The 11,533-nt window shown below is 37.3% G+C and overlaps 1 protein-coding gene across 5 annotated transcripts; it reads left to right on the top strand.

Moving 5' to 3' along the window:
* Nucleotides 1-4,688: 4,688 nt before the first annotated feature.
* On the top strand, nt 4,689-10,743 carry LOC132041828 (uncharacterized). Of its 5 annotated transcripts, none has more exons than XR_009411266.1 (5): nt 4,689-5,492; nt 5,677-5,726; nt 8,295-8,450; nt 9,196-9,293; nt 10,011-10,743. XR_009411266.1 is itself a non-coding variant. In XM_059432534.1 (5 exons), the coding sequence occupies exons 3-5, from the start codon at nt 8,395-8,397 to the stop codon at nt 10,317-10,319; spliced, it is 429 nt and encodes a 142-aa protein (XP_059288517.1). In that variant the 5' UTR covers nt 5,034-5,492; nt 5,677-5,726; nt 8,295-8,394; the 3' UTR covers nt 10,320-10,743. The 5 variants fall into 5 exon arrangements, 4 of the variants coding, with proteins under 4 accessions (XP_059288517.1, XP_059288513.1, XP_059288506.1 ...); XM_059432534.1 differs by having other exon boundaries at nt 5,034-5,492; nt 9,230-9,293; XM_059432530.1 differs by having other exon boundaries at nt 5,034-5,492; nt 8,295-8,985.
* Nucleotides 10,744-11,533: the final 790 nt, after the last annotated feature.

Genomic DNA, 11,533 nt, shown 5'->3' with positions numbered 1-11,533 from the left:
ACAACGCCAGTCCTAATAAAAGTTGCCTACTTTCTACTTTAGTTTGTTCCAAAAGACCTTGAACCTATTGACTTACATGTAGTAAGTTTCTTGTTCTTGTAAAATTGAAGTAAGCTAACAGCTTCATATTGCTTTTTAAAATGATATGGCGTTGTATCTACTTCTTCACATTTCAAAGTGTTTTTCTTTTAACTTTTCTCTAGTAATCTTAATATGGTAATCATTCAAGTATTTTAGTCTTACTAACCACGCTCTAGTCACTTTCGAACTGAACTACATAGCTGCGTCAGCTTTGTTGAGAATATAGTTAAGTAATTGAGGATGTGCTCTCTCTAATAGCTTAACATTTTAGATGAGATGGTCACACACTCCAACATGGTATCATAGCATGTAAAGGTCCTGTGTTCGATCTAGTCAACAACAACAACAACCTACCCAGTGAAATCCCACAAAATGGGGTCTGGGGAGGGCAGAGTGTATGCAGACCTTACCCCTACCCTGTGTTAGATCTTGTCGCAATCCAAAAAGAATTTCCACATGCTTGACCCATGAAAACGAATCAGGCCCACACGTGAGGAGTGTTGAGAATATAATAAGGTAAATAGAAGTATGCTTTCTCTAACAAGCTTAAGCTTTTAGATGAGATGGTCACAAACTTCAACTACCTTGAATGTGCCTAAATAGTTTTTCTCCATCCCCTAGGAATCCTAACTTGGAATGCAAGCTCAAAGAAGCGACAAATGTTATGAGGGCTTGGGAGTAGGGTTTTTTGAGGAGAGGAAGTTTGTATTTGGAACTTTTTAGTCATATACTGATATTATGCGTGGTTGGAACATGTTGAGGTTAGAGCTGACAAAGAACTATCTTCCAACAGATAGTTCGTTGCTTATAAAAGGATTTGTAGTGGTAATCAGCTGAAGCGTATCGGAACTCATTTTTAGTGGGACCAAGGAGTTGCGGCTTAGCTTCCTTCACACTCATACATATTATAGAACTATAACTTTCAGTACTTCAGGCTAAGCAATGAACTTTGAAGTTACTATTCCATTATAAAATGAAGTATATTAAATAGCCAACTTTAGGTTGATTCAATCAAGGTCTCATGCTGTAACTATTTTAGTTTAAGGAACATGGTGTTTCTCCGGAATGATAAATTGGTAAGCTGTCGCTTAGAATGATATATTGGTGAGTCATGCTGCCTTGATAAGAGTATTACCTGGATTATATGCAGTAAGAGCTTAATTGTTTTCCATTTATTCTCTGACTAGCCTAAGTTTCCAAATTTTCTTAACCTTGATCACACAATTGGGCTTATAGAACACTAGCCCAATATGATTAATCACTGGTATAATGTTCACGATGGCTTCTTTAAACAAGTGCTTCTATAGCACATGGGCAGCACCTGCTTGCCCAATATGAGACAAGTAAGGATGTTCAACCTCCTCAAAGAAGTTCGATACATCTTCAAATTGCCATTGTTCAAGTTCACATCTAAAGGAAAATTTATCCATCGCATCATAAGCCAGTGTAGGATCAGAAGTAGCAGAATAAGGGTGTTTCACTTCATCACTCGACTAACCATATGGAGCACATCACTATGGGAAGAAATAGATGATACTCGACTACTAAAGTCTGAATTTAGAAAAAGTGAAGATGAACATCTTAATAGGTGATAAATTCGGCTTCCCTAAAAGTTCAGATCTTTACTAGCAGTTGTTCTTAGAAATTGAAACTCAAATGATGAGGTAAAATACAGGATTTGAAGATAAGTCCAAGTCAGTTAAGACGAAAAGGATATACTAAGAAACTGCTTGTAACACCCCGCATCTTGGAACTATGTCTAAGCTCATATCATTAGAGTTCTAGTGGAAACATTTAAGGTGCTGATCTTGGAATTTGGGAAGGTACTATCAATGAAGTTGGTATGCGTAAATACCTTTCTAACGATATAAGGACCAAGCCAATCAGAGATCGGAGCAAGGAGATATGATCGTCTCAATATGGCTAATAGTAAGGCACTTGAAATCCTATAGAATCGGCTAAGTTTTCGATACGTCTGCCTTCCAGTCAACTTTAGTGCAAATCCGTTGGGAATTTGAGAAAACTTCTCAATGAAAGTTGAGCCCTTTGAAATAGCTTTCCAACGGTATCTTACGGGGTCAAACGGACATCTGTGCAAAAAGTTATGCCCATTTTTCAAGCCTATTCGCGGGAAACACTGACGTTACGGGCCGTAACATGAGTTACGGACTGTAACAGTGGGCCGTAACACGTCAAAAATTTCCAGAACCTCACTGAAATTTTCACCAAGATACGGTACCAAGATACGGTCCGTATGGGACCGTAATAGCATCTTGGTCCGTATATACGTTTCGGGTCACCTCGACTTCGGGAGGCCATAACCCTATCATAAATTGGGAATTTGGGAAAACTCAAAGAACGAAAGTTTTAGATAATTGAAAAACCTTTCCAACCATAGGTCGTGGGTTCATAGGCGACGTCGGGATAGGGAGATATAGACGTTTTAAGACAGATAGGTCTCAACCCGTTTTCAAGTTGGGTCAACCCATTTTCCCTTAGTATTTAAGGGAAATGAAAACCCTAGCAGCCTCCATTTCCCTCAAATTTCAGATTTTTAGAGAGAGGAAGTGAGAGAGAGGAGAGCTAGAGAGAGAAAGTAGGAAATCAACCAAGTTTAAGGCCCCAAATCCCGAAGCTCGTGAAGGATAAAGTGTAGTACAAGTTGTTGCCGTCATTTTAAGCTAAAGATCGGACTTGGGGGTGTTGATTTCGTGGTGACTACCCAAAAAGGTAATGTTTCTACTCCCTAATCAATTGTAGTTGTGAATTGATGAACTCTTGGGAGAATAATAATTGGTTTGTTGAAAAGAATCATATGAACTATGCTAGAGTTGTTGGATTGTTGACTTGGAATTGTTATATTCATATGGGTGATGAAGAATGATGTTAATTACATCTAATTGAGATTTTAGAATTTGCTAGAAGTAATAGAATGGGGATTTTGAAGAAAACACCATTAAAAGTTTCATGTCCACCAAGTGTTTGATAAAATGCTTAGATGAACAAAGCATGGATATTGTTGCTAACATAGAATCCCTATGACATGTTCTATAGGTTAAAGTTGAAGGGATTGGAGGACATTGTGATACGCTCAAAAGGTGAAGTTAAGGTATGTAGAACTTCCATCCACGTGGGAACCTCTACGTTCTTCCCCATGATCCGTTTCGTAAAATCCATGAAGTTCAAATCCTAGGGCATTAAACCTAACATATTGGTAGCCCGTATTTACGTATTTATGTACATGAATTTTGTATCTATATTGGTTATCGTATTCCTAATCTTCCATTTCGGTTATTAGGAATCCAGCTTAATCCATGAATCATGAATTCTTCCTCATGTATTCTTATTATGTTTATATGAAACTATATTTACAAGTTATAATTCATGAAAGCCATGTACAAGCAAGTTATGATTCATGATATACCATGGGCAGCAAGTGCTTATGTTACATGGGGAGGGCTTATATACTACGTAGCCACCGTAGACGAGGATCGCTCCACCCAACGATCTCTCGTAATGATTGGATCCTTTCATATTTTATTAAATCTCATGTTCCCCATGGATCGGTTATAAGTTATTGCTCTCCCTACTTTTTGATATTTTTATCAAGCTTTTATATATATGTGTATGTATGTATTCATGCTCATGACCGTGTTTCGTGTCTTATCATGCTTTTTCATGTCCCATATTATTTATTTCCTTGACATTCAATTGCCGACGTCCCCTTTAAGCCTCGCATTTCACGAGTCTCCTCGCTCATTAGGATTTGCACGTTGTGAGCCCCATCTCATTCGGGGTTTAGACATTGTATTTCTTTATTTAGCTTTTCATCTAAAGGTATCCGGGGGCCTTGTCCCAAAGAAGTATATTTTTCGCCCGACTCATGATGAGGTTTAATAACTTTATGTCATGTCGTACATTTGGAGTCTTATAGCCATTTTGGCTCACTCATGTTTAAACAAGTATTTATTTAAGTATTATGACTTACTAAGTTTCATAAAGGCTCATCATGCATTCACGTTATATTTCCGCTTATGTTATGTATCATGATGATTGCAAGCCATGTGGTTCGCTCGGTCACATGCAATGTCACCGAGTAAGTGCCATGGTTCGGGGCTGCTATAAAAATATATACATGTAAAACAAAGTAAACTATTACCTTCGCCTAGCCAACACCCTCTCCAGTCAGTCAAGTGCTTTTTCCTTGTTTACTACAAGAATTCTCCTCATATTGTGCCATCTGTTTTGGTTTTGTTCTTGTTTAATTACATTTCTTTTTATGTTTTTTCTTTGTGTTTTCATTTTTAATCGCCTTAAAATCCTCCACAATATTTAAGGTATTCTGGGCATGGCATCCTCTGGGAGATTTCCTCCTCCAGAACCTGCCTTCCAGCCCCCCACCCACCCCCCTCTACCAACCCCCAGCTTTAAGATCAATAGAAAAGTGGTTCCCTTATCTTCTTTTTCTGCAACTCTTGTACTTCACTTTCTTTCCCAAGAATAAAATTTGCAGCTACCTTGATCATTAAGCCTCACTTGATATCTTATTCAGCCGAACCCTCTCTCTTCACACTCATCTGTCCAATATTATGGAAATGCCTCCTCAGGGATAGGCGGATGTACCTTTCCCCAAGCGTTTGTCAATTATGAATCGTGCTTGAACCTGTCTACATATATTTGAATTGTGCTTTACTCCAACTTGAAGCTAGTTTGATATTTGAGCTTGAGTTTGAACTCAACTTTATAATACTTGAGCTGAGCTCAAGGATGAACAACTGAGCCTGGCTTGGGCTAGTGAGAGATTACCTTTAGTAAAATCTTGACAACTAAGATTATATATAACACACTTCCCCATTTGGGTAAAGATGCATGTTGCAGGTTGAAGTAAGAAAAGGATGAACATATGACAGCTTAGGAATAAGATCCATAATAAGATCCACCAAAGTAAGTATGCGGCAGAGGCATTCAGTAAAGTTCATAAAATAGAACTTTGATACAATGCACTTTCCCTTCGCATCTTTTTATCTTTTGGATTTTGAAGATGATACTCCGTATGTGCAATTAATTTCCATTGACTTGCTGATCAAGATTTAAGTGCTGTGGGTTCTTAGTTCTAGTTCCTGTTTCATTTTGAAGTTCAATTCATTATCAATGGGATGTTGTCCCAGCAACAGACACTAGCCAAACTAACATGGAAGGAAGTATGAAATAAGCAGACAATCTTTAAGACTTAGATTCAGCAAAATGAATGTGATGGTGCTCCTCAGTGCATGTTTTCTTCAGAAGTTCTTGCAGTGATCATATAGATGAAATTCCAAATACATTTTAACGGTAGATTGTACAATGTGCCCAAGTAGCTCGGTATTGAAGCTTAGTTGTTGTTGTTGATATATTGTACAGTGTTCCATCAGGTTAGTAGATCTGTTCGCGTTTTTATGCACTTTTAGATCTCCTTATCTTTCTTTTTTAAATATTAAATTTCCTTTTGATCTTCTTTTTGCATTGTACCCGTAGATCTCCTTTTTTTTTTTTTTTTTTTTTTTTTTTTCTAAATTTAAATTCCCTTTTGATCTTCTTTTTGCACCATACCTGCAGGGAACAATAGATCTCTCCAACTAGCGTCTCAGCAAGGATGGCCATCTGTTGTGAGTACCTTGAACTTTTGCATCAATAGAAATGTATAGTCCATTATGTCTACTTCATTCCTTTCATATTCAACCCAGGGAGTTGGCTCAATTTCCCCTGCCATTAGCCATCAAGTTGTACATCCCAGTGTAGTGGTGCCAACTCAAAAGGAACAGTCTCTGAGAACTACATCCTTCCCTCAACAGGATGTTTTACCAAATGTAGCAGTTCAAACACTGGACATGCTCAAACTTCCTGCCCCTGCAAGTTCTGGTGATTTCTTTCTTATGCTCACCCAAGCTGGTTCGAGTGGGAATGTAAGTTGAATACTCAAGTAACTATTTCATTCCTAGGGATTGTAGCATGCTGCAATTATTTTAGCTGTGCAATAGACCATGAATTTGTTTTCAGAATTTTCTGGTCTTTGAAATCACTTTTGTAAAACCTTTTACATCAAGTTATTAATAGTCAAAATAGGAACCGTAACTGAAACAACTTTAAAAGGAGGAACCTATGTAGCAGAAAGGAAAAAGAGCTCATCGCACGGGGCTTGTCTAGTGCAGTTGACCTCTCCTGTGTGGTTTGCAAGGTCTACGCTGTGCGCACCCGAAGGGTAGCGGATGCGGGTTCCCTTATTATCAAAAAGAAAAAAAGAGGTAAAAAATCTCAAAATTTGCATAGTCCAGCAATCAACAGATTGAGGGACAAAATATAGGCTATCCTACTATACTGATGTGATCGAGATCTTTTTCCTGCCTTACTTTTTCTTCTTTTTTTCTTCTTCTGGCATTGAACAGATGCTTGGTGATACAAATCAAAGAATCCCGGGGAATCTACCAGCTGACCAGAAAATAATAGAAGGAATTATGAGAAGTTCTGGGAAGCAACTGGCAGTGCAGGAGCAATTAAACCAGATGAGATTGCAGTCTTCGGATAAGGTAGGTCTTAGATCATAAAGGCTGTCCCAAGTAACTGATTTTATTTTGAACTGCTAATTTCTTTACGTGTGTTTTGTATCAGAGTGGCAGAAAGAGGAAAGCTCCAATGAATCCTCTGGCATCTGTAAGATCATTTTTCTGCATCTACTTCTTAAAGCCCTCCATGTGGTGATGATTCCATTTCACGCTGTCGCTGACAGACATCATCTTTTTTGGGGATTGGACTTCCCTTTCTTAGTTTGTTCTTGTCTCTCTATATGGTCTTCGTCTACTTTTTTCTTGCTCATTTGATATATTCCTGAGCTGTAGGTTGGGAAACAGAAAGCTATTGTCGCTGGTTTTGCTGCGCCCGCACGAACTCAAACTGAACGGAAAGGTAGGTGACAACAAGCTTAATGGTTCCTATGAAAATTAGTATAAAAAAGGTTGCAATTTAGATAATTGTGACAGAAATAGTTTAACCTCCATAAGATAGGTTATGCATCTAATGCTGTTATGTTCAGGAAATAATGTTACCCCAAGATAACCCAATCGTGCTGGTTTTAATCTCCAAATTGCAAGATCTTACATTTGTTTCTTAAAACGAAAGAAAAGAATGTGGTGTCACATCTAGTTTTTAAGATCAAACACTGTAGCTTCTGACTTTCTCAGGCTCTTACCGTGATGGATAAATTGCTAGTTATCGGCACAAAGGATAATTGACTTCATATTGCTTTGCAGGCATCTCTTTTAAAGAGATTCGTAGCCTTCACCCAACAAACAGTAAGCTCCTATGTTGCCACTTCAATTCACAAGGAGAGTTGTTGGCTACTGCTGGACACGACAGGAAGGTTTGCCTTATTAATCTTCAACAGGATTGTAGGTTGTCAAATGGGAGAGCGCTTATCTCAACTTCTCTTGTTAACGAACTTGTACTGCGATCTTTGTTTAGGTTCATATTTGGGAGTTGGGAAATAACACTGTTAATAGTGGAGAAGCTCATACTCATCACGTTACAGATGTCCGTTTTAGACCAAACTCAACGGTGTTTGCAACATCTTCCTTAGACAGAACTGTGAAGATATGGGATGCAGCCAAGGTGCTACCTCTATTTTCCATCGAAGATCCTTGGTCGAATGAGTCTTTCAGTTACTTTTCTTTTAAGTTGTAATGGCTCATAAATAGCAGTCAGCACAGAGTCAAGTCACTGGGATATATATTCGCTAGTTCTATGATTTCGTTGTTCTTGGTCCATATTATTTCTTCTGATTTCTGTGCTAATATTATCCTGATTCTTTTTGCTTGTACTTAGACGGGAACATACATACATTTTCTTTAGTTGCTCAGATAATTGTCAATGTGACATTTATTGCCACATTCTTTATCTCTATAGTGAGGATACTCAAAAGATTCGTCGTAATTAGATCAAATATCAGCATTATCATGTTATGCTGTCTATAATACATTTCATTTGAGTCTACAGTTGGGGAACTTGTTGTCACCAAAACATCTTATGCAGTCTTTAAACATTCTGAATCTTTTTTCTTTTCTTCTGGTTATCAGGATTTCTCCTAATGATAACTGTCTAATAGCTTGAATTGGTTCCTTTTGATCTGTGTCTATTAATTATAACCATGACGGTACATATCTCACCATTTTGTCATAATCCAGCCAAGCAACCTTTTCCGAAACCTTGTCGAGCATGCTGGGCAGGTGATGTCAATAGATTTTCATCCAACAAAGATGGCTCTCCTCAGTTCTTGTGATAGCAATGATGAGATTAGATTGTGGGATGTCAATAGGGGTGATTGCAAACTCATTCTTAAGGTTGGTGTCTCTATTTCCATCCTTTCTCTTTTTAGATATTGATAAAGAGGTATCTCTATTTGACAAACGAAGGCTCCATAATTTGATAATTAGCTGGCTTTTTTGTTTCCATTTCAATATGGAGATTACTTAAAAACTCAGACCTAGACAAATGATTAATTCATCTTCTTCTTACTCTACTTCCTTCTAGAATTGGCTTTCATTCTAACTTTCCTTCTGACCTGCAATAAGTATTGACACCTCTTTATTTCGGGACCACCATTTCTCTTCTTCTCTTCTCTATCTAAATCAATTTTTTTACTCTTTTTTCCCAACAACAACTCAATTCGCTCATTCTCTTCTCGTCTCTCTCTCTCTCTCTCTCTCTCTCTCTCTCTGTGCATTCTTCTGTCTGTAATCCAAGTGGGATTGGTTCTTGAGCCTCTTTCTTAATCTTTCCCCATTGTTCTTGCTCAAACCTTCTATCTCTTCTCTTTTTGTGGTTAAGAAATGCTTTGTTTTTTGTGGTCATGGCTAGTTTGGAGGCTCGACACTCGTAAGTTCTTACATGTTCGCCAGCTATTTTATAGCAAAAACTACTTTGCCTCAGTTATTTTATACTTATATCTTAATATTTTTAATGATTGATACTCATGATAATTTGTCCTTGTCTACTTTTGTTTTGATTTTGGGTGTATATGCTCTTTTTTTCCTTTGTCTGGCTGTTTTCGGTCATGCTTTTCTTTTAGTTGTTTGTGTTTTTCAGACTTGAACTTGTCATTCTTGAATACATGGCTTAGAGAGGTTTCCATCAGGTGGGTGAGGTGTTCGCTATTGATATTATTGCTAATCCAAATCTTGTTGGTAAGTATCTCCTTTTAATGAATTCTAATCTGTTGATAAATGCTAAAAACTGATATTCTAATGATGTTATGTGCTTTAGTAATGATTCTTCTTTATCTTGAAAGGATCAAAAAATTATTATGTTTAGTTTGGAATTCGTACATATGACGATAGGATAGATTGTTGATCATGTTGTTCTTGATAAGTTTGCTAATAAGTTGAGGTAATTCTCTTTGAATCATGTGGTACATTTTAGTTATCTAATGTTGGATGTTCTTAAAATGCAACTTTCACATATATGAAAGTACTATATTAACTGCCCTTCAGTGTTTTTTTAAATGTTTTTAATTTTTTATAGTATTGGCCTGAGATGAATATACGTTGAGTAACATGGCCAGTGAAGATTCATATACCCGACCCTAACTTTTTTGGCACTGAGGTGTAGTAGTTGTTATTGTATGTATAATAGAGTTGAAGTGAAGTTGCTAGTGTGATGCTGAGGTTTGGAGTAATTATTTTTTATTTTGTGATTTGTTTAGCTATTAATGCTCCGGAAAGATTTCTGTTAGAGTGGTGGAGTGTATTTTGCGATATACTCATCTCTAGCTTCCCTGAGGTTGCTCTATTCACCGTCGAATCCTTCGATAAGTTGTTACCTACAGAACTTTTCTATGCCATGTTCATGTTTAACTGATATGAAATAATTTCAAGCTAAATGTTTGATTTCTAAATTCTCAGGGCGCGCAGACAATGGAGAACATTGTGCCTAATATCAATCCTGAAAAGTCAACTTATGCTCCTAATCATATGGGAGCAAACATCTCTAGTGTGATGGCTCCAGATGGGAATACAGGTTCGTTGCTTGGACAAGGGCCGTCTGCACCTGCTGTTACAGCGTTTGCACCTGGCATAAACTTGGGAGGACCTACGCTAACGGAACCAAATATTCATGCCCCTGCAAATGCTTTGCCTGCTTCACCAGAACTTGGCCGTCTGCACCTTTTGATACCTAAACTGATGAGTGAGAGTGATGCAGTTACCAAGTGAAAGTCTGACGACTTGCATCTTCTTTGTTTGGGGCTTATGATATTGTGAAGTGTGCTCTCTTTTCTGAGCTCATATCTAGGATGCCCCAAAGCAACTTGTTGTAACTAGGGGTTATGGATTTGACCAAAAAGCATAGTTTTGCCGTTTTGATGTATGGTGCTTTAGTCTGAGTGTAGGAGTTGTGAGCGGAATATAGATAATACTCTGAAGACTTATTTTTTGTCTTAAGTTTAGATGAACATGTTAAAAGATAGAAAAAAAATGCTTTTTGCTTTAGTCTGAGTGTAGGAGATTTCTCTGTGAGCAAATGGAACCAAATCTTTGTTTTGCCTCGTTGGCCAGAACCTTTTGATGCGGGTTTGTTTGTACCTTGGCTTCAAATATTTCATATGTAGTTTATAGAATCTTTTGTCTTTGGCATTGATACTGTTGGATGTGTGAACAATTTTAAATTTTTACTCCTAAGTCAACTCAACGTGCATTAAAATAATCTGAAAAAGACTTTTATCACTTATAATTCATTAGAAAAGATAAATTGGATACATCGAAGGGCACTGGCTCACACTGAAATTGTAGCAGTAAATCCCTTTTCTTTTGGATTAATATATGTCTACCGTACACCTCAGAATACTATTTCAGGATATGCTTCATTGACCAGTTTAAAGGGAATAACTTTATATACTCATTTGTGGCAATTAATTTGTATTCGCTTGCTGAATATGGTCTTCCAGTTTCATTTTGAAGATTAGATTCATATCAATTAGAAGTTGTGATAGGAAAAGTACACATGGCGAACTAACGTGGAAGGAAGTATGAACTAAGCAAACAACTTTCAAACTTAGATTTAGAAAAATAATCAGTGTAATTATGAGTGCTTTGAACTAGCATGTTCTCTTCGGAAGAATCACCATGAGAAGTTCTCACAGTGATCATATAGAAAACATTTCAAATACCTTTTATAGATAGATTTCCCAACTAGCTGCTGATGAGGCTTACTTTTTGTTGTTGTTGATAGATTGTACAATGTGCCATCAGTTTTGCAGATCTGTCCCTTCATTCACTTTAATATTTCTGCTGTTACTGTTATGCATCCATTAGTCCATTATGGTGTTTCAGTTCAGATTCAAATTTACGTTAATTCATTCCTTTCATGTTCAACCCAGGGAGTTGGTTCAAGTCCCGTCATTAACCATCAAGTAGTACAAACTCAAAAG

Source organism: Lycium ferocissimum, chromosome 2, assembly GCF_029784015.1.
Source record: "Lycium ferocissimum isolate CSIRO_LF1 chromosome 2, AGI_CSIRO_Lferr_CH_V1, whole genome shotgun sequence".
NCBI classification, from domain to species: domain Eukaryota; kingdom Viridiplantae; phylum Streptophyta; class Magnoliopsida; order Solanales; family Solanaceae; genus Lycium; species Lycium ferocissimum.
Note: the sequence above shows the minus strand (reverse complement) of the source record. Positions and strands in the feature narration are given on the sequence as shown.

Excerpts from the sequence above, each read along its gene's own strand:
- LOC132041828 (XM_059432523.1), top strand. The coding sequence starts at position 8,395 with ATGATGAGATTAGATTGTGGGATGTCAATAGGGGTGATTGCAAACTCA. Across the intron at positions 8,451-9,178 it reads ATTGCAAACTCATTCTTAAG|TTGTTTGTGTTTTTCAGACT; the intron begins GTTGGTGTCTCT and ends CTTTTCTTTTAG. Across the intron at positions 9,294-10,010 it reads TGCTAATCCAAATCTTGTTG|GGCGCGCAGACAATGGAGAA; the intron begins GTAAGTATCTCC and ends CTAAATTCTCAG.